The sequence below is a fragment of the Eschrichtius robustus genome, chromosome 2 (genome assembly GCF_028021215.1).
Source record: "Eschrichtius robustus isolate mEscRob2 chromosome 2, mEscRob2.pri, whole genome shotgun sequence".
Taxonomy (NCBI): Eukaryota; Metazoa; Chordata; class Mammalia; order Artiodactyla; family Eschrichtiidae; genus Eschrichtius; species Eschrichtius robustus.
Genome location: NC_090825.1, coordinates 70,888,358 through 70,913,113, shown reverse-complemented (window position 1 = coordinate 70,913,113; position 24,756 = coordinate 70,888,358). Strand labels below are relative to the sequence as shown.

The 24,756-nt window shown below is 39.1% G+C and overlaps 1 protein-coding gene and 1 long non-coding RNA gene across 3 annotated transcripts in view; one reads left to right on the top strand and one right to left on the bottom strand.

Annotated features, from left to right (window-relative positions):
• The window catches only part of LOC137757134 (uncharacterized), a 154,681-nt gene that overhangs the window by 26,788 nt on the left and 103,137 nt on the right, over positions 1 to 24,756 (bottom strand). The window lies entirely within an intron of this gene.
• Positions 1,133 to 24,326, top strand: LOC137755198 (protein RER1-like). The gene is made up of 3 exons (XM_068531224.1): positions 1,133 to 1,334; positions 15,922 to 16,030; positions 23,612 to 24,326. Exons 1-3 carry the CDS (start codon positions 1,133 to 1,135, stop codon positions 24,324 to 24,326), a joined length of 1,026 nt encoding a protein of 341 aa, XP_068387325.1.

Here is a 24,756-nt window from a genome sequence, read left to right as displayed (position 1 = left end):
CGAAGACCCAATGCAGCCAAAAATAAATAAATAAAATAAGTAAATTTATTTTAAAAAACCAAAGTTATCTGTTCAAATGAGTTGTATCTAGAAAAGACCTGAAAAGCTATTTTCTTTCCCATTAAATAATCTCTGATCATAAAACACTTTAGAACTCTATAGGTGTTAGATAAAATCTAAAGATAATAAAAGATCAAAGATCTTATGGCAAAGAGGTAACAATACCATGATCAAAGTACGAGAGGGCAGGAAGATACCTGAAAATATTGTGGCCGCAAAAGTCATATGGAAAAGCAGAGAAATAACCAAAAAAAAAACTATCCAAGCTTATTTTAAACATTTTTAAGAATGTTCTGCAAAGGAGATGCACAAACTGTACCCAAGATCTCATCACCAAGATGGCCAGATTCAGAACTGCAGGGCAAATACAGAAATAAACATTAAATAATAAGTTCTCCTGTGAACTCTCCCTTCTTAGCTTGTTAGTTTTTTAAAAGTCATCAAACAGTTTATTCTGTTTTATAGAAACAAAATATCCAGATGAATTCCTGAAATTTCAACCATATTGACTGATATCAATATGTTGCAGAGATGCAGAGATACAGAGATATCTCAGGTGCGATGTTCACCCTCCAGCCGTGCCTGGGCATAGCATTTGTATTACGGACTAAAATGCAGAGCTAGCAGTACCCTGATTCCTAGGCTCAAAGAGTCATAATAATCCCCTTCCTTCTGGGTTCCATTGCTAGAGCCAGATTACTTTTCATACTGTTTCTTCATATACTTTGCAACATGATCACATTGCATTTTTCTTCAAAACTCTGGCAGATTGTTTGGGCTAGAGATAGATGGAGACAAGAGGCACCATCTGGTGCAAGATCTTTATTCCTTGTTAACACTACAGGAGTTCTGGTATTTTACATGGTTCAGGCAGTAGCAAAGTTTTTTTTTTTTTTTTTTAATGTATAGATTGAGAAGGTGTAAGATGGTCAAAGGGCGCTGGCACTGTCTGATCACATCACTGATTTCCTTGGTGTAGAGTTGGGTTTTTTGTTTTTGTTGTTGGGTTTTTTGTTTTTTTTTTTTTTTCGATTCAGACAACCAGTGGCATATGGTTTCATGATTCACAAAGATGGTCCTTGACTATAGATTTGACGATCTCAACATAACTTCCAGGCTTGCCAGAGCTGTGTTACAGCAGAGAGAGCAAATAGCTCATGATATTTCTCCTCTGATGAGTAAGCTCCAAAATCGCAGGTTTAAATTTGATCTGGGATTGAAAGAAAAGGAGCTATGTCCTCCCATGCCAGCATCCATGCTTCTCTTTGTCAGAGGTGAGTGTCTATTTTTGTACCATTGACCCATGGCTTCCGGGGCCAAAAACTCAAATAATGCCCAGGTGAATCCCGTTGATTCAGACTGACTACACACTTGCTCTTTTCTATACCTTTCTATTCTTTGGAATTCCAAGCGCTTCCTGAAATTTAGCTTTCGTTCTAAAAATCTGGTGACCGTTTAACAGAAAAAATTTTCACCTTCTATACACAATTAAAGTCAGTGTTTTCTAATAGAATTAGCTAAGCGTTGGGAGCCAGGAGATTTGCCTGATGATGGTAAGCTAACTCACAGCTACCTTGTGAGGATAAGTGAAAAAATGAAGTGGAGCGGTGTGTTGGAAACAAACTAAAACACCAAACAAAAAAAAAAAGTGGTTTGTACAAGTTAATCTTGACTGTATTTTAAGAATAAAGTTAAAGTAAGCCTTCACCTGTTGATCCCTGATTTCAGAAGGCTACTTGGAGTTACTGCTGTTGGAATGTGTTGTCAAAAATTTGAAGTATCTTTCCAATGAACAGATTAATTCCACCTTAATCTCTGTGAGATGCTCTGCCATCACCCCGTACATCCATGGTCCTCATTCTCCTGTCTCCCCTCAGCTATTTCTGGTGCTTTTGTTAATCCCAAATTAAACCCTCATTTCTCTCTCATACTTCCTCTGGATACTTTCTCACCTTTTTACATGGTTTTCAGGGCCCAGGAATTATGACTTTTTTCCTACTGAGCCCTTTGACCACTTGTCTGTCCCTGCCTTCCACTACTCCCTCACTGAAAGCCTCCTTTTTTGATATCATGAAATGGTACAGATATCAGTGAATATGACTTGAAATAAAGAAGGAAAAGAAGAAATAACAGAACATATCTAAGAAAAAGGAGGGTGCTATGTTGAAGGAAGCAGATGTCAATATAACAGCAGATGGTGTAGATAAACTCGGTACTAGTATGGTCAACTTGTTGCATTTGCCACATGGTCGCAACTGCAAACCATTACATACAAAACTCAGAAGTATAAAAAGCTATGCAGGTGGTTATTCGTTGATGCTCTGTAGTCAAGGGCTATGCCACAATCAATTCTTTCTATATTTGTCCAAGAGGCAGAGTACCTCACAACGTGTAGGTTATTCTGCTTAAAAGCTAATGACTTGTGAGGAGTCTTATTTTTATGTTAACAGTAAACAATCTCCTTCAAAGTTCAAAGGAGAGATATACGTATACTCCTCACACCCCTCAGACTCAATTCTGCAATAGGACACAGCTTCTTCTTAGACAGATGCCCCAAAAGAAAAAGTGAATGAATGTACATCCCTCTGTCTTGGTAAAGTAGAGAAAGCAATGTCCCTGTGGCAGCTTATTTCTTCTTCACTCTGTGTGTTGGAGGTGAAACAGGAGGTGGAGTCCAGGGAGTGACCAACATCACTGTGCTTTAAATTGTAATAACTTTCGAAATCCAGGCTTGGGAGATAAATCTGAAGCTAGGGACAAATTTAGGCTCCAGGTTGTTGTCAATAAATAGATCATCCCCAAATCTCCAATGGTTCCCAACTGAATATAAAATAAAGGCCACACTTATCAAACTGACATTTAGAGCTCTCCACAATCTGATAGCAGCCTATCTTTCCAACATTTAAGCTGCTATTTTCATTCACGAACCCTCAGTTCCCTGTAGAAAAATCTATTCGCTGTTACTTAAAAACATTATATGGATTCCAGGGGCTGCAATTTCGTTTACACGTATCCCTTTTTGAGACGGCTGCCTCACTTCTCAGTTTATCTGAACAACATCCTCCCTTTACATCCATCCTAAAGGCTCACGCTGTGTTCTCTTCCCAGTTGCTCTAGACCATGATGATTCCCTCTCTCTGCTGATCATCCAGAGAACTGATCTCTCACAATACTCATTAGGCTTTTATTGTGGGCTATCTTTGGTTACTAGTTAACATTTTTTTCGCATGCCCCGTCCTCTCCACCAAATTCTTCTGTGCCAGGTGCTGTGATTAAGTCCCAGAGTGTAAGTTCCTTGGAGGCAATCACTCATTTCTATGTGCAGCCTTCATAGGGCTTAGAAAAGGCACTCATGATTTGTCAATGGATCATTTTATTGAATTCCTGCACTTTAAATATAAGTGCATAATCGATGTTAAGTGTTTGACTCCAAATTTCTCCAACTGTAGAGACTTTTGCCATGTTGAGGCTGGCTTTATAAAAGCATATTGCTAGGCATTAACGTAAGCCTGAGATAACACCCTAAAATCAAAGATAGAAAAATACAGATTGAAAGCCTAAGAAGTAAAGTAGAGATAAAATAAAAAATTTCCTTTAAAAATCTGCAGTAACGTGCTCTGGTTTTTTTTTTTTTTTTATAAATTTATTTATTTATTTTATTTATTTTTGGCTGTGTTGGGTCTTCGTTTCTGTGCGAGGCCTTTCTCTAGTTATGGCAAGCGGGGGCTACTCTTCATCGCGGTACGCGGGCCTCTCACTATCGTGGCCTCTCTTGTTGCGGAGCACAGGCTCCAGACACGCAAGCTCAGTAGTTGTGGCTCACGGGCCCAGTTGCTCCGCGGCATATGGGATCTTCCCAGACCAGGGCTCGAACTCGTGCCCCCCTGCATTAGCAGGCAGATTCTCAACCACTGCGCCACCAGGGAAGCCCCCGTGCTCTGGTTTTTAAGATATCTTTTCGATATAGCTAATAGTCTGACCATCAACACAGTACTACAAGAGAGTTTTTTTTTCCCAAAAACAAGAGGTCTGTAGGACTGACCCCATCGGGTATTGACAGCAAAAATAAAACATACAAACTAGATTGTGTTGAAAATACTGAGACAAACTTGGTCTGTATACTCTCAGCTAAGCTCTGAAAGAAGCACTCTTCTGAATAAGCTAGGACAATGGAGCATTCTAAAAAGAACTTGGGAAAGGAAATTAGGGAAGGTGACAGTGTCTAGAAAAATAAATGTAGTGACAAAGACAAATTTTACACCAGCTGCAGTGTGATTATATCTACATAGGACTACTGCACAAACTGTATGCCAAAGTAACCATTCCATTCAGCCAAACAATTGGAAATTCAGTCAGACAACGAAGTGGATTGACTTCACTCAGTTAATTGGCCAGTCAACTGAACTGATCGAATGTGCAGGCATTAAAAAACTTTGCTTGTAACTAAAGTGGCCTTAAAATTCAAAGAGTATATAGCTGTAAAAAGCATCTTCTAAGCTTAAAGTAACATACAAAATGTGGTGTCGCAGACCATCAGCTGTCCGCCAAAGACATGAGCTCCTCTCCATAGTGTAGAGTTGTTACTGGAAAGTGCCTATTCTGCCAGAAACTCCATTTCCCAGCCCCTTTGCATTTAGGTGAAACCATCTGACTAGTTCTCATCAAAAAAAAAAAAAAAAAAAAAAAGCCTAAGTGGTATGGGCTATTTGGGGGATGATTTCCTAAAATCTATTTGTGCCTTCACCATGATTCCTCTTCCCCTATCTGCCCAGGCACTTCTTTGCATGCTTTCACCATTGCTACATATTGGTCCTTGTGGTTGGGAGAAATTTTGCCATAAGCTAAGAGTATTAGTCAGCTCAGGCTGCTATAACAAAAAAATACCATAGACTGGGTGGGTTAAACAAAGACATTTATTTTTCACAGTTCTGGAGGTTAGGAAGTCCAAGATCAAGGTGCCCACAGATGTAACTCTTGGCAAAGGTCTTCTTCCTGGCTTGCAGAAGTCGACCATCTTGCTGTATCCTCACATGGTGGAGAGAGGAAGCTCTAATGTCTCTTCCTCCTGTTATAAGGACACTAATCCCATCACAGGGGCTCCACCCTCATGACTTCATCTCAACCAATTCACCTCCCAAAAACCCCTAATAATACCTCCTACTACCGTCACATTGGGGGTTAGGACTTCAACATATGAATTTGCGGGGTTGGTGGGGGGACACAAACATTCAGTCCATAAGAGTAAGATTTCTACACCCAAATCTGATATTTATTCATTTCTATTTACCTATTCAAAGCTTGAAAAGAGGTTCAGAAAAGAGCCCAATTATTTGGGGAAAACTGGGACCACTGTCCATGAATTATAATTCAATATTTGATTATAATAAAAATAATGATGGTGATGATTATAATAAAAAGTGAACAGTTTTTTGTTTGTTTTTAAAAAAAGATTCTTTACAACAATTTGTTGAAATAAATTTCATGTTCTAAAGGCTTTTTCTTTTTAGTCTTTCAAGGGAAAAATAATTTCTTTCAATTAAAACTGAACTAGTCAAAGCTTAAGAAGTCTCTCTATAATTATGTTTAAGCCTGTTGCAATTTATTGCCCCCAACGTATTCATTGGTAAGACCTCTAGGGCATTACTATAGCCATAGTGTTAAAGTTAACTGATTCAAGCTATAGTCCATCCAAGTAAGCCCCCTGCAGAGCCCCTACTATTACTCAGTGCAAGGAACTACATTGTCTTCCTAACCATCTACTTTAGAATGAATTTAGATGAGCTCTTATCTGCACTATAGTCTTGTGGAGCCAGCAACATTACCCAGAAACTGGACCAGGAAAAATAGAAAGTAGGGTCCTGTGAAGTGCAAAGGCGTGAGACAAACCCTAAGTGTCCATAAGATCTTAGAAAGGAAACACAGTTTACCTAACAGTCCTACAATTTCTTTCACTGTTAGCTAATTAGCATTTACAAAGTTAAATGAGAAGTAGCTTAAGCAAAAATCCCATTTAAAAAAAAAAAAATTTAAGAACTACTTTTCCTTGCTTTGAACTGATTTTCCCATTTCCCCCCAAGTTAGGCTGTTATTTGGGGTTTCCAAATATAACAGTGCTTCTGACCATTCTTAATTGCACCATAATGGGTGTTAAGCACAGGAGAGTGTGCAAACAGACTTGACTTTTCTAGTCTTTGACTGTTCCTTGCCTCTGGCTTCTGTCAGAGAGGCTTGCTAACTGCATCTCAGGGGAGCAATCACACAGCTTGACTCAGCCTGTGGCTCTGACTATTGGGACTTCCTGAAGTCACAACCACTTTGGCGTCCAGAACTGGGGCACGGCGTGTCTACTCTTCATAAAATCCAGAGATTGCAAGGGAAGTGTGAAACGCGAGAGCTGATTAGGGATGCACCTTAAATGGTATCAAGGGACCCAGTTAGCAATGCAAAATATGAGATAATATAAACATAACATTCACTGCCAGTTGATCACTTATGTGAGCACCATGAAAAGCAAAATACAACAGAAAAAAAATTGGAGATGAGTAACAAATACAAGATTTCCTCCAAGATAATTTTGCATAAAAGTTCAGTTTCATGGGAAAAAATGCATAATAAAATGACGTGGAATGATATGCCAGAAACATTTGTTATGTCTATTTGTTTTTCTAGAACTTGCTTGGTATTAGTCATTTGTAATGGGTATATCCAGTCTTTGTTATACATACACCCTTCCTTTCTTGCATTATTGATTGAGAGAATTTAAAGTTGGAAGACGCAATTATTTTGGCTGTATTTAACCTTCTGTGACGACAAAGAACGATTCCATTTTCACTAGTAAGAAGCCAAAGTAATTTTAATTCAGGAATTTCTCTTTTAATTATTAGTTTTTAAAGAACACAGCATTATACTTAGCAGAGGGTCCTTTTCTTCCTCAGTATTCTGGGTAGTAGCTACTCTCCTGTCAGCCTAGGCTTTCAGAGAGAAGAGGAAAAATCTTCATAAAAGCCTTGGCCTAATTAACAAGAATGAACTAGATTTTATGATGAACAATTTATAGGCAGTTAATAGAGCTCATACACGGTAGCCAGGAGCTAGATAATTTATCATAAAAGGAATCTCAGTTACACTCCTAATCCTCATTCTCTTGATACTACAACCAACTGCATTCACAATTGCTACTTTTATAAGCTTTGATTTACTGACAAATGATGCTGCATTTTATAGAGTCATAATGAGACTTATAAATGCAGTAAATTCCTGTATCTCTGCCCATATGCTTCATATTCTTTGCCAAACAATTTACCCTTCTGCATTGTTATCTCTAGATAAAAATAATTTTTCAAAGATCTCCTAAGGATTCTTCATACTAGCACAAACGAGAATAAAGAAACAGCAAATTGTTTATTAACCATCCTAAGTATTTGTTGAAAAGAAACTGATTTATCCCTAAAAGAACAATGCAGCTATTGTAATGAGTTTTGAAAGAGTAATACTTTTTCTAAATTACAAATAAGATAAAAAAGCTAATATCCAAATGTAATTTCTTTCTTTTTTTTTTTTTTTAAGATTTTTTTGATGTGGACCATTTTTAAATTTATTTATTTATTTATTTATGGCTGTGCTGGGTCTTCGTTTCTGTGCGAGGGCTTTCTCTAGTTGCAGCAAGCGGGGACCACTCTTCATCGCGGTGCGCGGGCCTCTCACTATCGCGGCCTCTCTTGTTGCGGAGCACAGGCTCCAGACGCGCAGGCTCAGCAATTGTGGCTCACGGGCCCAGTTGCTCCGCGGCATGTGGGATCCTCCCAGACCAGGGCTCGAACCCGTGTCCCCTGCATTGGCAGGGAGACTCTCAACCACTGTGCCACCAGGGAAGCCCCAAATGTAATTTCTTAAAGAACAGAATTTAAAGTAGGTGACACCCAGGAAATCATATTGTCTCTTCCCACTTGGTGTCTTACTGCTGTTTCTGTTTTCAAGTTATAGCAAAATACAGCACACTGGGTGGACAGAACTGGGTGACTGTATATATACTGCCATCAGATCAGCTACATTTCATTTATCCATTGATCTACAGAGGGGCTCCTGAAGTCCTCAAATTAGATAACACTTCCTCCAGGAAGGCTCCCCTGACCACTGGTATCCCTTTTATATGCCTTCTTACCATCCTATTCTTCCTCTTACCACAAAAACAAATACTGCTGGGTTGTAACAAATTCTACTGCCTAATTAGCGTTCCATCCCCTCATTGACCATGAGCTCCAGCACAGTGAGGACCACCATTTTCTCACTCTGGAGTTGAACACAATGCCTGGGACATATTGTATTTGTAACTGAATGATGTTCTTGGTTTCCAGAGCCTGTTGTTAATGTAAGCGAGAATAAATCATTCAAGTTGTATGAATCAGCAATAAATTTGGTCACTAAAATTGACAGTGAATAAGTGTGTATTTTAAAAAGTTGAAGAGTCAAAAGTCATGACTTTCTTTACTCCTTTCTTATGACCAGCATTATAAGTACTTTTAAACATTATGCTCTGTTTAGATGTTCCACATTTTAAAAGGGACATGTTATAATAAAAAAAGGTGATAGCGAAAACAGTAAAAATAAGAAATGACTAGAATAGAAATCCAGGGGAGAAGGTCAGAGAAATATGATTGTTTGACCTGAAACAGATGTGCTAAATATTACATTAATCAAGGTCTCTGGGGACACAAAGGGACTACTGCCTGTTTCTTGAAGGGACAGAGCCAGGGCCCATTGCAATGGTGTTTAGGCCCCCATAAGTAACAGCTTCCTGACCTAAGAGGCTAGGAGATGTGAGATTATGTGTCTATGGGTCCACTCAACAGACCATTTTTCAAATGATTAGGGATTTAGTTCTGCCTGCCAGACAACCAGTTTTGGTATAGCTGATAAAATTACAGGCACATGGTCAATCTTAGTTTATCAACTATTCCCAAATATCAAATATACCTCTCTTTCAACCAGGGTTTCTCATCTCCTATTGAGAAGTTATAAAGATAGGTTCTATTATTTTTTACAGCAAGACATTTTTCTAGTAGAAAAAAAAGGGAAATGATCTTTTTTCCTCTCAGATTCACCCCATCACTACAGAGAAGCTGAGGCTCAAACAGATGCCTCAGAAGGCAAACCCATAGCTGCCAAATCACCCACAAAAATATAGCATCCTCAGCACACTCAGAATGGCTAGTAGGAGAATGCAGCTGAAAATCTGTTAGTTCCTTGACACCTTTTCCAATATAGTCCCTGTCATAGACGTGCAGAGACCCCAATGCAGGCCATGCAGAGACCCCAATGCAGGCCATGCCCCTGGCAATGTCTGCTGAGGTTACCAGCCCAGCAGGGCCTTGCCAGCCCATGATACCTAGGAGAGATGGAACCAACAATTCTTCTGCCCTGAGTCAAAATAAAGCCTAAAATGCTATCTTTTATGATTCCTAATGTCAACTAAAAATAACAGAGGTGGTTAGTTCAGACCTAAGATTCACCTTGGAGATTTTTTCTAATCGTACATATCCCCCAAAGTGTCTTTTTTCCAAATGGAATTGGTCACTGACATGTGGATGTGCTCCTAATAGCAAAATAAAAATATTCCCTGCCTGAAGCATTATAATAAAGTTGTCTTTTTCCATTTCGTTGTCTCAGAACATTTAATCAATTGACATGACATCTGGGGCAGGTCAAAAGGAGCCACCTCTATTAATTTATAATTGCAATAGTCAACTTATTGATGGCCTTCTCATTACTTTAGCTTATTTTTATCAGTTTTAGTTTTTTAAATGTTTTTAAACTGTAAACTTTCTTGGGAGTCAAGGATAAAAACCCATACCCTTTTTAATCCTGTGTTCCCATTTAAAAAAAAAAATCCAGCCCCAAGGAAAATTCTGAAGTGGACACACTTGTCTGCAAAAAAGCTGGCTTCCCATTTAGGAAGGTTTCCTATTGCTTACCTAATTTTAAGAGCCTAAGATCTTCCTCCTACCAAAGTCTCATCTAAGTTTTACATTAAATGAAATTTTGAAAGTGTATTTAATTCTTCTAAGATGAAACCAGGTACATAGTAGAAGCCCCAAATTTATAGCCACCTTCTTTTTCTAGCTCAGGAAAAGACCTATTAAAAGTTATTTCCAAATGCATGAGAACATTAATCAATAATTTTCTTCTACCTGCAGTATTGTCTCTTCTCTAGTTATAAAATAAAAGCCATGTCTCCTTATTAAAGAAGGAGTGTGTGTGTGTGTGTATGTGTGTGTGCACGCGCACGCATATGTATGTGTTTGCATGAGAAGTGGGAGAGGAAGAAGCGGAATGAAAGAAATACAAATACTTCCTAGGATGCTGAATGGCACAAAGTAAGCAGTTGCCTCATTCTGCCCAGAAATAAAACCAAATCTGCCCTTTTGTTCTCCCCACTCCCTCCTCCATGACCCCCAGCCCCCAGCCCCTCCAACCCCTCACCAACCTGACTCCTGGGCAGGAGCCAGCTTCCCTGTCTTTATCTTCCTGAGTTTACAAGAGGATTCTGATGACCCTATCTCAATTCTGGCAGCAGAGAGCTAAGTACTTTACTGACAAGACAAGGTTTGTCCCAGGCAGACAATGGGAAGTAGATAACTGTTAAAAATGCTTAATTCCAAACATGGTAATGAATTAGCTAAATCGCTTTGGTAATGATTTTCCTCACTAACAAATACCAGGAGGAAAAGCATTCCTTAGCACAATGGTGTGTACATGACAACTGGTTGGGTTCATTTATTTAACATGCTTTGCATAAATTGTGATAAATAGTCTACATTTTTCCTGATATTGTCTCCATCTTATTGTGAATTTCAAGTCTTAAACAATGGCTGTGTTTTAAATATTTGAGAACATACCAGACAGGTACCCTCCACCTTATTACCAAAAATATTGCAAAAACTAGCTAACTTGGGGAATCTGCATCCCATATTTGTTCCCCACAAAGCTTATAAAATGTCTGTGCATATTTGCATTTGCATGCAAACTTTCTTGCTGAACGTTAAGTACGCTCACAAAATCGCTGTCACTCTCTTATTTGTGCAGCCAGAAAGTCTGTTAGAACAAGGGCTAAACTGCATGCACAGTTCAGGGCATCTTTGAATGGCACACCCTCTCTATAGAATGTGGGCCACTCATCTAGACATCCTAGTATTTTGACATAAGCCCTGTCAGATAGAAGATTCCATGCTACCAGATACACCTCTTTTGAAAATGTCATCCAGGGTAGAAATTGATTTTCTGCCTCAAATGCAGCTGCTGCTCTGAGAAACCTCGTATCCTATTAAAAGTGTCCTTGTTCCACCTCTATCTAGACATAGGGCACATGATGAAATTGACATATTTGTAGGAATGCAAAATTCTCACTGATTCATTCATTCAACAACTGTATACAAATCACTGCTCTAGATGCTGGAGATGTGGCAGTGAACAAGATGGCGAAGGTCCCTGCTCCCATGGAACTACTTTCTATGATTTCAAATAGTGTATTATTATGAAAAGATAATACGAAACAGGGTAATTTGCTAGAGAGAGATTATTTTCGATTGAACAGTCCAAGAAAACCTCTCCCAAGGCTGTGATATTTGAGCAAATCATACACAATTACAGATATTAAATAACCTGGTAGAAAGGACACAGGATTTGGAGACAGAAGACTCAAGTTCTAATTTCTTAAAAGTCTTTAGGCAAGTTCCTGAAAGCCTTCTACCTTTTAGCACAGAATTGGTATCCCACTGGGGACAGCTCTCATTCTCCTTAAAAGGGTTGAGCCTGGTTCAACTTGATGAGCTTTTCCATTATGATATTTATATTATGACTAAAACCCACTACATCCATCTTTTTTAATATGAAGACTCTAAATCAATGGTTCTCAACCCTGAATGAACAGTAAGTTGAAATCCTAACCCTGCTGGCATTGTTTTAAATGCTGAAGTAAATAATGTAAGACAAATTAGTAGAAAGGATTCAGAGGCACAATATACAAGCAGCTAAGAAAAGGGGGGCAGGCTGGGGTTTTTCAGGACTGGTGAGTCTAATGTCTCTGGATGCTCCACTGCCTTAGAGAAAACCACCTGATAGAAGCGAAAATTTTTGAAGCAATTCAACACTTTCATAGCAGATTTTTCCCAGGTGATTTAGCATTAGATATCTGTATCAGGGCAGAAAACAAATCCATGATAACATCATCAAGCAACATTCGAATCAGAGGTGATGTATGTGTTTGTGGTGTTACCACATTTTTTTTCAAATTATGCAACAGAAATCACACTCTCTTGAGGTTAAATACTGCCCTACTCTCTTCAAAAGATTTTAAATTTCACACCTCCACCCACATATTAAATTAGTAGTCCAAACCAGATGGAGGTTAGCGTTTTAGGTTATAATGACTATCTGGAGAAAGTCTTTCCTTGCATTGCCCATAACTATCACTTTTACCTTTAGGCTTATTCGTGCTTTGCTGGATTTCTGACATTAAACTGCATTTAAATGGTTCTAAGTCTTACTCTGAGCTATACAGTTTTCCATACCATGGCCATGTGAAGTGGCTCAAAAATAGTTCTGTGATAGGTCATTAGGAAGAACCAAGAGAGAATTCAGAGATGAATGGGAAGCATTTTAATAAACAAACACATTCAAAAGCCAGCACCTTTTCTCATGGTGCTTTCTATCACCCCCACCAAGTATACATTTCTTCTTTCTATTCACATTTTATGCAATTTTCAGGGCTGAATTCTACCCTCATGTCCTTTCTCCCTCTACCAGCCTTCTAGAATGCATAGTTTTTGATGTATATGTACCATTGACTTGTCATCCCTCTGTTTTTGTATTTGATTGATTTAACTGAAGTATAAGTCCCTTCAAGATAAAAAACATACCTTACATTGTTGTCTCTTAATAGCTTCTAAGTAGTTAGACTAGAATCAGGCAACAAATGGAACTACTTTTGGAGAAGACTTCTTGCCTAGGGCTAGAGCTTGACCTGAATCATGTATTCAGAAAGAAATAGCAGACTAGACCTACTAAGCATATTCCTGGTTAGAAACCAGTAGTTTTAGAGACAGGAGGAAAGATCTCAGAATCTGAAGGCAGAGCTAGATTTGGAAGTTAGTTCAATCACTCCTCTGTAAAATGGGCTCACAGAATTCCAATAGGAATAAATGTAATATGTGTAAAGCAGCTATACAGTGACTAGCATACAGTAAGTGCTTGGCAAATAATAGCTGTTATTATGATGGCCCAGTATTCCTTGAAAAAAAAAGACTTCTAATATATTTTTGCCTGCAAATCCCAGATGAAATGAGACATAAAAAATTGTAGGCAAAATTAAAATTTGTGAGAAAGATTAACTGGGTCCCACTGAGTACTTGGCTGCAAGTGAAATCTGGATCAGTGCAGGAAGAGGACTACTGTTTGACTTCTCTCTTATCCCAGAAATGCATCCTTTTTCCTTCCTTTAACATCTTATAAAGCATTAAAGCTTCCATGTTCTAGAAATTACAACAATGTGGTACAAAGGAAAGAGCCCAGGATTTCAAACAAGCATATGTGGGTTCTGGTCTCATTGGAAGAAAGTAAGCAAATATCTTAACCTCTGCCCCTTGTTTTGATCCAATGTAAAATGGGCATACCTGCTCCCCAATGCTCTTGAGAAAATCAAGATGGTTTCCAAAACATCAATACCTTGGAGTTGATCAGCCAAACAATTCAGTAATCAAAGAAAAAAAAAATCAGTGGATACTGCATTGGTACTTGTTGTTTACCATAAGCAAAGAACCATGAAAGACACAAAAGAAATCGGAGCCAGAGAACCCAATCAAGAAGAACTAGTCACCAATGAGACTGCAATTCACTTAAACAGGGCACAAAACTAAATGAACATAGTGCCAACTGTGAAAACACAGAACATTCTGTACAGAGTGATGATACACAGAGTTTGGCCATTAACCTCCCAGGGCTATCACTCAAAGGCCACCTCAACAGAGCTCTAAGCCACCTCTGAAAGCCTCATTTCTCAAGTCTTGCTTGGGAACTGCTTCAGCCAAGTTGAAACACAAGCTATCCCCAAACATGTGCTGAACTTTCCCTCTGTTTGCTCATGCTCTTTCTTTGCACATCTAATCACTCGGCTACCCAGAATCTTTCCCCCTTTTTAAATCTCTTCCATTCATTACCACACATCCTAATGGTCACTTTCTCCATGAAGCTTTCCTAAGTCTTCAAATTAACTACATATTCATTTTCCACTTTTGAAACCCCCATTTCATTTTGTTAGTGGCAGTCTATACAGTCTACTTACACATTATCTTTTCCCTCTTGGATTATAAGAGAGGAAACTTAACCTCCTTCACCTTGTATCACCAACAACTTGTTCATAGTAGGTATTAACTCACTTTTTGAAAATTATATTTACTAATGGAACCTGACTGAGATGCTTATTAAATCATGCAATCTTAATCTTGATTTGAACAAAACAACTCCATGCTACCTCGTTCATTTACTCCTTAAATAGGTATTGGCGCCTAGGATATGTAAGCCTATGGGATACATGCAGGGAAACAGCTGATTGCGGAAGCAGATGATAGGGCTTTCCTAGAAGAAGTACAGGATGGGACGCCTGGGGGCGGGGAGGAGATACAAACTCATTCCTTAACGCTCTCCAGTGGACATTTAATGACTAAAAAAAAAGAGTTTTCTCAATAGGTGATCCATGCATCAGAAAGCTGGCTTTGACACCAACCCTCTCTCTCCAAAGAGGGTGGGAGCAGAATGATTCAAGTTCAGCCGGACAAGAGACACGGGGCAAAGGCAAGAAGAAGACCCTTCCCTCTCTGCATATTGAACTTGTAGTCCTTATCAGAGGAAAATATTGGGAAGATTGATAAATATTTCCATTACCCTAATAAAACTTCATGTTACATACAAGCTATTATTATCACAATTATATCTTTTTCTCACTTTTAAAAAATCGATTGAGAACAACTGAATCTTAGAAATGATAGTGTTGAAATATGGCAAACATCTTACTTGCAGGAGCAATAAACTTGACGCTGAAGCCTAATGTTTTTTGTATATTCCTTCTCTATTTCTCCTTTTGGATTATAGATTATGAAAGAGGGATTTTATGCAGCAGTTGGTGACAAAATATATTTCTTACTAATGTGTAATATTTGCTACATTAATAATTTTATGGCTTTAATTATTGATGCAAACTTAATTGTGCCCCATGTCCCTTTTTCTTGCAGCTCAATAAAAACTATATATTTCTTTAATTAGGCTTCATTTGAAGACTAGAAGACAACGCAGGAGTGGTTTCTTGCTAATTCACCTATCTACAGCCAGGGAAAAAACGGAATTAGTGTCTTCAGTGTAGTTTAGCGAGGAAAAATATCTAACTGTTCTGAAAGTGTGACTTTCCTTTGAACAGTTAACCTCACCCAGAGGCCAGGAATATATAGGCAACTGAAAGCGAACACTGCAACAGGGGATGATATTCTCCCCTTCCTGGCTCTGGGGAGAAATTTCATTGATTTTAGTAGAGATGGAAAGGAAAAATTGGGGTCACCTACATGGTTATCATACTGTCTTCCCTCTTTATATTCTCGACTTTACTCAAAATATAATCTTAGTCTTTCCTGCTTGATTCCAACATTTTGTTGTGGTACTCCACTTACAGTCACCAGGAATATTACAATCACTTTATTCTGTGTCCAAACGTTTCAAAACAACTACCAGAAAGCCTGGATGGAAGGAAACTAACATTTGCTAAGCATCTGGTTTGGGTTATACAAGGTGCTTTCAATCAATTATTGCTTTAATCTCCAGGGGTCACAATCGCAAATGCCAACAAGTTCAAAAATGAAGAGAGCAGATCGGGCTTGAGAAACAAGGAGCCCTCGGAGCTCCATCTTTCATTTTCCACTTTGATAGAGAAGTGAGTTCAGAAAAAAAAATGTTTAATAATAACATCTGTAACATTCTGTGAGAATGAGAGTAGAGCAATGATTGCAGAGGATACTCCATCTCAGTGTCAGGTGGACATCGGGAGAGACAGGACTGGCCAGCTGGAAGGCTCACATCCCATCTCAGTGAGATTCTCAACTCCAGCCCACCACTGCCATGCTGAGAGCTCCTCTAAATTTTTAAATGAAGCTTAAAAGCTTCATTCTTAACTATATTCATTTTCTAGTGTTACATGAAAGATTACCACAAATTTAGTAGCCTAAAACAATACAAATTCATTACCTCACTGTTCTCCTAACTCAGGAGGTTGAACTGGAGTTGGCTGGGTCCTGTGCTCAGGTGTCACCTGGCAAAACTCGAGGTGTTGGCAGGCGCTATAATCACATCTGTGACTCTAGAGTCCTCTTCCAAACTCACTGACCGATGGTACAATTTGTTTTCTTGTGGTTGTATGACCAACAACCCTATTTTTTTGCTGGCTGTTAGGGACTATTCTCAGCTTCTAGAGGCTAACCTCGCATCCTGGCCCTGTAGCCTCCTCCACAGACCCTCTCACCACATAGAAAGCTTACTTCTTCAAGCTTAGCAGGAGAATCTAATGCTTCAAATCTGTCTTACCTCTTTTAGAAGCTCAGCTGAGAAGGTCAGGTTCATCCAGGATTATCTACCTCCCTCTTGATTAGGTCAAAGTGAAATGATTAGTGACCTTAACTACATCTGCATAATCCCTTCTGCCCCATAATGTAACATACTCATCAGAGTAACATACATCTCTTTCCCAAGTCTCCTTCCTACTCAAGTTGGAGGGGATTAATGCAAAAGGGGAAGGGGGATCTTGGTGGCCATCTTGGAATTCTGCCTACCCTACCCTTCTCTCAAGCTTCCCACAGAAATATAGCACTCTTAAAAAATGAGCTGCTGAATAGTCATGAATACTTTAACTTCCTTTCATTTTCTACAACCGCTTTGACCTCTTGGCACTATCTTATCACATTATCTGATTGGTCCAATGCCCATCTATATTCAGTGCCTGTCTCTAGTTTTAAAATCTCAGTGTTGGAGCTTTTTCCTGCCATTTGATAAGCATAATAAATAGTTGTCACAAATGAAATTTGCACAAAAGCTGTGATGTCAATAGCAGGTATAGTTTTTGTAACTGTAATGTAGGTTGATTCTTGAAATCCTAAATTTATCATTAGTACACTCTATTCAGAGAGAGTTACTCTCTTGATATACATAAAAAATTCAAACTTCAAAGCATTTTAGAAAATGACAGGCATCTGAAAGTCCCATTTTTATTCTAATGAAAATATCTTTTACCAAGAAGTTAAGATTTCTCACAAAATGTAAAGGGACTTAAAAAAAAATAAGGGTACTAAAAAGTGTTATTATTCTCAGCAAGACAACTCATAACCATGTTGATTTAGGAAAATCTTCAAGGATTTACTGAGGCAATTGTAAGGTAAACTCAGTTCTCACAATGAAAGGAAAATGCTTTGATAAGTTTTCTGGGGTTTCCTTTCAGCTTACTTGCTTCTTTGCCTATAAAAATATTTTATATCATTTTTAAGGGCAAGCTATAAGCAATATTTATGTTCAGAGAAGAAATCCATCTATAGGAATTCAGATTTAATTTTAAAAACAGGTAAACAATCCTATAAACAAAGTCAGTGATTTCCCCAGGTACTTTTTGAAAATAAATAAAAACAAATCAGCTCTGGTTGTCTCATTTGTTGTTTGAACACTAAAGAGCAAGACATTGGGATTTTTGAAAGGAGTTGTATTATTTTAGACTTTACAAATCTATACAATAATTCATGGTTTAGAAAAGAACTGTTGGGTTATCTAGCTAGTCTTTTTTAAGAGTAGCAGTTGAAACAAACAATCAGCTCACTTCATGCATGGAAGAGAATTCTTCAAACTCTTCCCCTTAAACAAATCTTCAATCAGTTAAATGACAACGTTGTTTAAAAGAGAAGTATTTTATACTTCTCCAATTCTTATTGATGAATCTCTCATTCTCAATTTTAAAATTTGTTGTGTCAACTAAATGCCTGTAAGTGGATTGACATACTTTTTAGAGTACATATATTAACTAGATCAATTCAACCAAATGCCAATATTTCACCCTATCTGATTTTCAACACAGCATGTTGGTAAATACTTATAGAAAAATGTTTCTGTATATATTGTTTCCAGCTTGAGAAGATTAATATGGTTATACAAATGTAAGTCTAATTTGGAAGTTTGACGTGATAAGCAACATTTCCAGACACTTTTTGATTGTGCCAAGGGTGATTTTTGAAAAATTTGTGATAAGTTTATTGTGGTCATTTGGTAAAAATAATAATTTCAACAGACTAGAGAAAAGGTAGAATTATTAAGAGGAAAAAAAGCTCATTTTAAAAGCACATTCTTATTGATTTTTATTATATTTAAACATAAAAGCAAAGCCAGCTTTAGCTCCTGATCTACCTCTGCATTCCTATTGAGTGAATAGAGAAATTTCTACATGGTGTAATTTGAGAAGCACTGAGCACCTTCAACTGGCCTTGCTTAATCCCGGTGACTAAGACTTCAAGACTTAACTTTAAAGGCATTGGCAACCACCACTTAAAGGCAGAAGTTATCCAGCAGGGGTAATAAGTAAAGTCATTATCACATAAGATTAGTTCTGAAAGATAAATTGTGGCCTTCTAATGAGTCCCTAGCAAAATAGGAGCCAGAGCAGTTGGATTTAAAGAGGATAGGAAAAAGAAAAGTCATCTACTAAAACACCCCAGCCATAATAATAATCCAGTGAATATCTGTGGAGTTGAATCAACTTGAACAGAGAGCAACAGACTTTACCTCTGGGACCCTGTCAAAGGGTAACGCTTTGTAGCTGAAACTCAAGGGAAAGTTTGAGGCCCAGGGGAAGAAATGAACAGAGGCTGCAAAAAGACGTAAGGAGAGTACCCATATCCATGTTTGGATACTTGAAACAAAGTAGAGGTGAGGAAACAGGAGATGTTGTATAAATACTACCCAGAGATATGCCTCTCCTTCCACAAGTATAAAATTCAATCGTGTTATATAGCTGATAATTCATTTTAGAAACCCATGAAGGTTAAACTGACATCTAGAATTCTTTACAGAAATTTTTTCACATATCTAGGTAGCTTGTAAGTATAATTTTCATATTATTTAAATAAAACAGAATAACAAAATTTCCCTTTTGTATCATGAATCCATGGGACAATTTAGCCATTGGCTTTAGCTAAAAAATAGAGCTATTGGTTAGCAACTTGAACAATCACTACCAAGTATAAGATTAAGCCAATTTTGCACTTTTCAGTGAATTCAAATCTGCAATATGGTCCTAATGGCAGAATGTATCTTTAGTTTCACTGTCTGGTCCTTTCACCCAAGATAACACAGATTCCAAAGTTTAATTTTATACTTATAACCATTAGCATTTATTTTTCTCCAACAGGGTATCAATAAGTTTCTGCCAGTGAATTGGCAAAATCATGACTCTTCTTAATTTATTTTTTGCCTCTCAATAATTTTGCAACCCAGCTCTGTTTCTAGGAGCTCTGCTTTTACTTCTTGCAGGAGAAAAGAAATTTGTTTGCACAGTGCAACAAGATCTAGGGATCTGTAACATGAGAAACTGAGCAATTGTTTCAATATATCCACCAGTAGTTTTCAGAGGGTAGGATCATACAACTGTATTTAATCAGAAGAACTTATCACAGAAGCTTGGGATACAAATGTCAAAACATTGCATATGATGCAGTGTTGCCTGTTAGTATCCAGGATATCCAGAGTTCAAAGGGAAGATCCACTAGAAAAGGCTTCCCAGAAAAGTCAGGGACTTCTGGATAATAGTTCAAATATGCCTACTCCTTACCTGAATGACTGATCCTATTTCCTTGATTCAAGATACCCATTTTTCACAACTATGGTTTTCAAAATCAAGAAGCAACTTTTAATCAAGGTATACTTTTAATATTGTGATTTTTTTCCTTTTTTGGAAACTTATTATTTAATCAATGGTGAATCTAATGATCAGTGGTTCTTTAAACTCAAGAAAATAGGTATTCCAACAAATAGATACAAGATCAAGAATAAGAAGAGTAAAACCTTATGAGAGGACCAATATTTGCCCTGATATGTTAAACCTCAGCAAATGAAGAAAAACAGAAAAGGAAAAATTCTGTACTGTGGTAGGGATCTTTGCTATTAGACACCAGATCTATGTTTAAAAGCATGTGGAATGCTTCTCCAGCCTAAATTTAGTATCCTTGTGGGGGAGAGAATTTACTTGTTATTTATAAGTGCACTGTGTGTGTGTGTGTGTGTGTATGTGTGTGTGTGTGTGTGTGTGTGTGTGTGTGTGGTTTCCAAGTAATTCAAAGCACACTAGAGACCTTAACACCCTATCTACAAAATGACAATTATTGTTTTCATGAAAGATAAATGATTACATTTAAGAGTGGTGCTAGCAAAAGAAATTTTTTTCATTGAAAAGTTGTAGTTTGACCTGTTTTGACACATTAAGGGGAGCTTCCAATCTGAAATTTTTTCTTAACTCGTGAGTCAATCAAGTAGTTCTGAGACTGTCATTGAGCATTTTGTCAATACAAGGAGACTTAAAGATTATCTAGAACACTTAGCTCATTTCACAAACAAGAAAAATGAAGTCCAGAGTCATTTGCTTTGCCCAAGGTTGCCTAATTAATTAGTGCCAAAACCATGGGTAGAACCCAGTACTTCTTTTTGCCAGTGTAATGCTTTTTTTCAGTGGAGAAGAGTATCTCCTTCCATAAACATGATAGAATACTGTGGTTCTGGGAGGCTCTGCCAGAACCTACAAATTGAGCCCAGGTCTCAGAGAAGTTTTGAGAAAGCACAGCTCAATTCTATCACAATATTTCAAGTGGTTCTCTGTACTTCTCTGGCCACTATGCAGAGATATAAGGTCTATAGGATTTTTGTAGTGGATCTGGGAATGCTTGCATTCAAACAGTATTTTAAGTGGTCGAGGAAGTCTTTAATAAGTTAGAATCATACATCATTTTGAGAATTGGAAGAGCTCTGTGCAATACATTTCATTTTATTCCCTCAATTTATAGAGGAGGAAGATAACATCTGGGAAAGTAACATGGCCTATCACAGGCTGATGGGTGCAGGGTCAGGACTGGAACACAAATTTCCTTGTTCACTGCTTTTTCATGACACCACACAGCTTTACCATGAATTATGCCCAGGAAATGGAAAGATGCAAAGGTGAAATAACCAAAGACAGCTTTCTATGAGAGATTTCTCAAGCAAATGATGAAATTGGTGATATTTGTCCTCGGGCCTGGCTACTTCTCTATCCTTGTCCCTCTCAGTGGTCAGTGTCCTCCCTCATGGGTTCTCCCCTCTCTTGCTATCAAAATATACTTTTTAGGAAAGGTTTCACAAGCTATCTTATATATTCTTAGCAACTGTATTTGGTAGGCATTAGTATTAACATTGCCATTTTAAGATGTGAAAGTGAAAGGTGCTTGAGGATTGAGTTATTTCTCCGTGGCTCTACAGTTTTGTAAGCGGCAAGCAAGGATTCAAGCCCAGAAGTGTCAGGATTTTAGCACTTTTCTTTAAACATTGCTAATTCAGCACTGTATCTAGAACACAGTATGTGTACAATAAATGTGAGCTACATGAAAATAAAGGAGGAAGGAAGGAAAGAAGGAAGGAAGAAAGGAGGGAGGGAGGGAGGGAGGGAGAGGAGACCTATTAAGACTAAGTTGTGATGAATAGCATTTGAACTTGCTATCTTTCCGTTTGCATGTGAACGGGAAACAAAATCTTAAACTGAAGAAATAAATTGGAATTTCAGGCATCTTCCAGCAGGGTGAGAAATTTGGCAGAAGAAGATAAAGGTGCCCTAAAATTCCATGTTGGCCTTTTCAGAGCTTAGCAGTTACAAACTCATGATAAAATAGTTCTATGATTATTTCAGAGAGGACTTTTCATGATGCAGGAAAATTATCAACCCTGTTTCTGCCCAAATACCACAGGCAGAATATTCCATGAAGTCCAGAAGTGGTTCCTTCCCTCAGTTTCCAAACAGTTAGCTCAGAGAGCATCAAGTGCCCGAGGTGGATAGTCACAAAATTTGGTTTAAAATGTCCTGGTCAGTGGTTGCCCAGTGGAGACCGGGGCAGGCAAACCTAGAGCCAGAATGCAGGTTTTAGAGATTTCATTTGCAGTATCTTTGGGTTAATTCCCTAGATTTGGCTAAGGCTTTTAGGTTCTACGAAGCGTTTCCAGGGAGGCCTAGCCATGGAGTCAAGCCCTGTTCCTGGAGACTTCATCAAGTTCCTCCCCGTTTGTGGTTCTGTCTATATGAGATGGCAGAGGAGGGGAGGGAGAGGTAGGACCAGAATACAGAAGCTCACAGGGGAGGGAAAAGGAGGAGGACTGGCACATTCTTTTAAGTTAATTCAAGTGAGTCATTCAAGGATCCAAAGGTCTGAAGGCCTTCTGGATCATTCTAATGTCATTTTCTGCATCTTCTTAGATTACCTATGGTCCATCATCTAAGAGTCAAAGAGCCAGGTTCAAGGCTCTGCAGAATTTAACAACTGATCAAATGGTCTTGGACAAATCACTATATTTGTACCTCAACTTCTCACTTATATTGATGACGATTAATAGTTGTGTGACCCACCTCACTTGATGGATGTAAAGGAAAAAAAGCCTTTTATATTGTAAAATATTCTGTAGCTGTGATTGTTATCATTGCTTTATAATATGAATGTGCTACTGTACTGTTTGGCCTTTGTTACTTCTTTCCTTTTTTTTTTCCTAAACTGTGATACTTGGAGGGCACACCTTACAAGTGACAAGTCAGAGTGGCTTATCCCAATGACATATCCTAATGCCTCCTTATGTTTAACATTAGTTGCAAAGACCACTGCTATATAAATAGAATCATACCTTCTACCTACTTCAAGTAGATGCCACCAAACAAAGGTAGAACATACCTACACATGAATGCATAAGTCTCAAAACCTCACGATAGGACATAACATATATTTTTTAATAAAATATTTTCTAGGAAAAAAAGTTTAAAACAGTAGAGTACATAATGTCAGCAATTTCTACCTTAGAACTACTCAATATATAAGATATATCAAGGATTAAGAAAAACAGGGGCTTCTTTGGTGGCACAGTGGTTAAGAATCCGCCCGCCAATGCGGGGGACACGGGTTCGAGCCCTGGTCCGGGAAGATCCCACATGCCGCGGAGCAACTAAGCCTGTGCGCCACAACTACTGAGCCTGAGCTCTACAGCCCGCGAGCCGTAACTACTGAGCCCGCGTGCCACAACTACTGAAGCCCGCGTGCCTAGAGCCCGTGCTCCGCAACAGGAGAGGCCACCGCAGTGAGAAGCCCGGGCACCGCAACGGAGAGTAGCCCCTGCTCGCCGCAACTAGAGAAAGCCCACGCCCAGCAATGAAGACCCAACACAGCCAAAAATAAATAAATAAAATAAATAAATTTATTAAAAAAAGAAAAACAGGACTTCCAGGTGCTCGGCTGCCTCTTCCCAGACCGAGCGAAGCGCCCGCCTGGCCGCCACCCGCGTCCTCCTTCCCGCGGCCCTCAGGAAACCGCGCTTGGCGGCAGTGGACCCCCAGCAGGTCCGAAGGCGACAGCGTGGGAGATTCCGTCCATGGGAGACCTTCCGTGGTGTACAGATTTTTCACAAGTCTTGGACAGGTCTATCAGGCCTGGCTGGACAAGTCTACTCCATACACGGCTGTGCGATGGGTGGTGACGCTGGGCCTGAGCTTCATCTACATGATCCGAGTTTACCTGCTGCCAGGTTGGTACATCGTGACCTATGCCTTGGGAATCCACCATCTAAATCTCCTTATAGCTTTCCTTTCTCCAAAAGTGGATCCTTCCTTAATGGAAGATTCAGACGATGGCCCCTCGCTACCAACCAAACAGAATGAGTTCCAGTCCTCCATTCGAAGGCTCCCAGAGTTTAAATCCTGGCACGTGGTGACCAAGGGCATCCTCGTGGCCATGGTCTGCACCTTCTTTGAGGCATTCAACGTCCCGATGTTCTGGCCCATCCTGGTGATGTACTTCATCATGCTCTTCTGTATCACGATGAAGAGGCAAATAAAGCACATGATCGAGTACCGGTACATCCCGTTCACGCACGGCAAGAAGACATACAAGGGGAAGGAGGACACGGGCAAGACGTTCCCCAGCTAGATGTGGCCCTGGACGGCCACGAGTTGCTGTGACGGCGCCTTCTTTCCTCACATAAAGTAGTTGATTACAAGGGAGTTATTTTCTTTTTAAAAAGGAGCTTCAATTATTTGTAACTGAGATATCAGGTTCTTGAAGAAACTTACATTTAAACAGAATCGCGTTGATTTATTTTCCAGTGCCGGTCAGGCATCCAGACGCTGGCCCTGCAGGGCGAAGGCCGGGCGGACAGCCGGGTGGGCTGGGGGGCGGCGGTGGGGTCGGCAGGGCCAGGCCCGCGGAAGGAGCCAGGACGCCCAGCTGCCGCCTCCCAGGACGCTCGCCTGGCCCCGCCGGCCACACGGAGGACGCTCGCCCGTCAGTCCGGCGTGTGGAAGAGATTCTGCAGTAACTCAGGGCTGTAAGGCCAGTTTCCGAATTTCATCTCACTAGA

Coding starts and splice junctions, on each gene's coding strand:
- LOC137755198 (XM_068531224.1), top strand. CDS start 1,133: ATGGTCCTTGACTATAGATTTGACGATCTCAACATAACTTCCAGGCTT. Junction 1,335..15,921: donor CATGCTTCTCTTTGTCAGAG/GTGAGTGTCTAT, acceptor TTTAATCTCCAG/GGGTCACAATCGCAAATGCC. Junction 16,031..23,611: donor TTTTCCACTTTGATAGAGAA/GTGAGTTCAGAA, acceptor TATTAAAAAAAG/AAAAACAGGACTTCCAGGTG.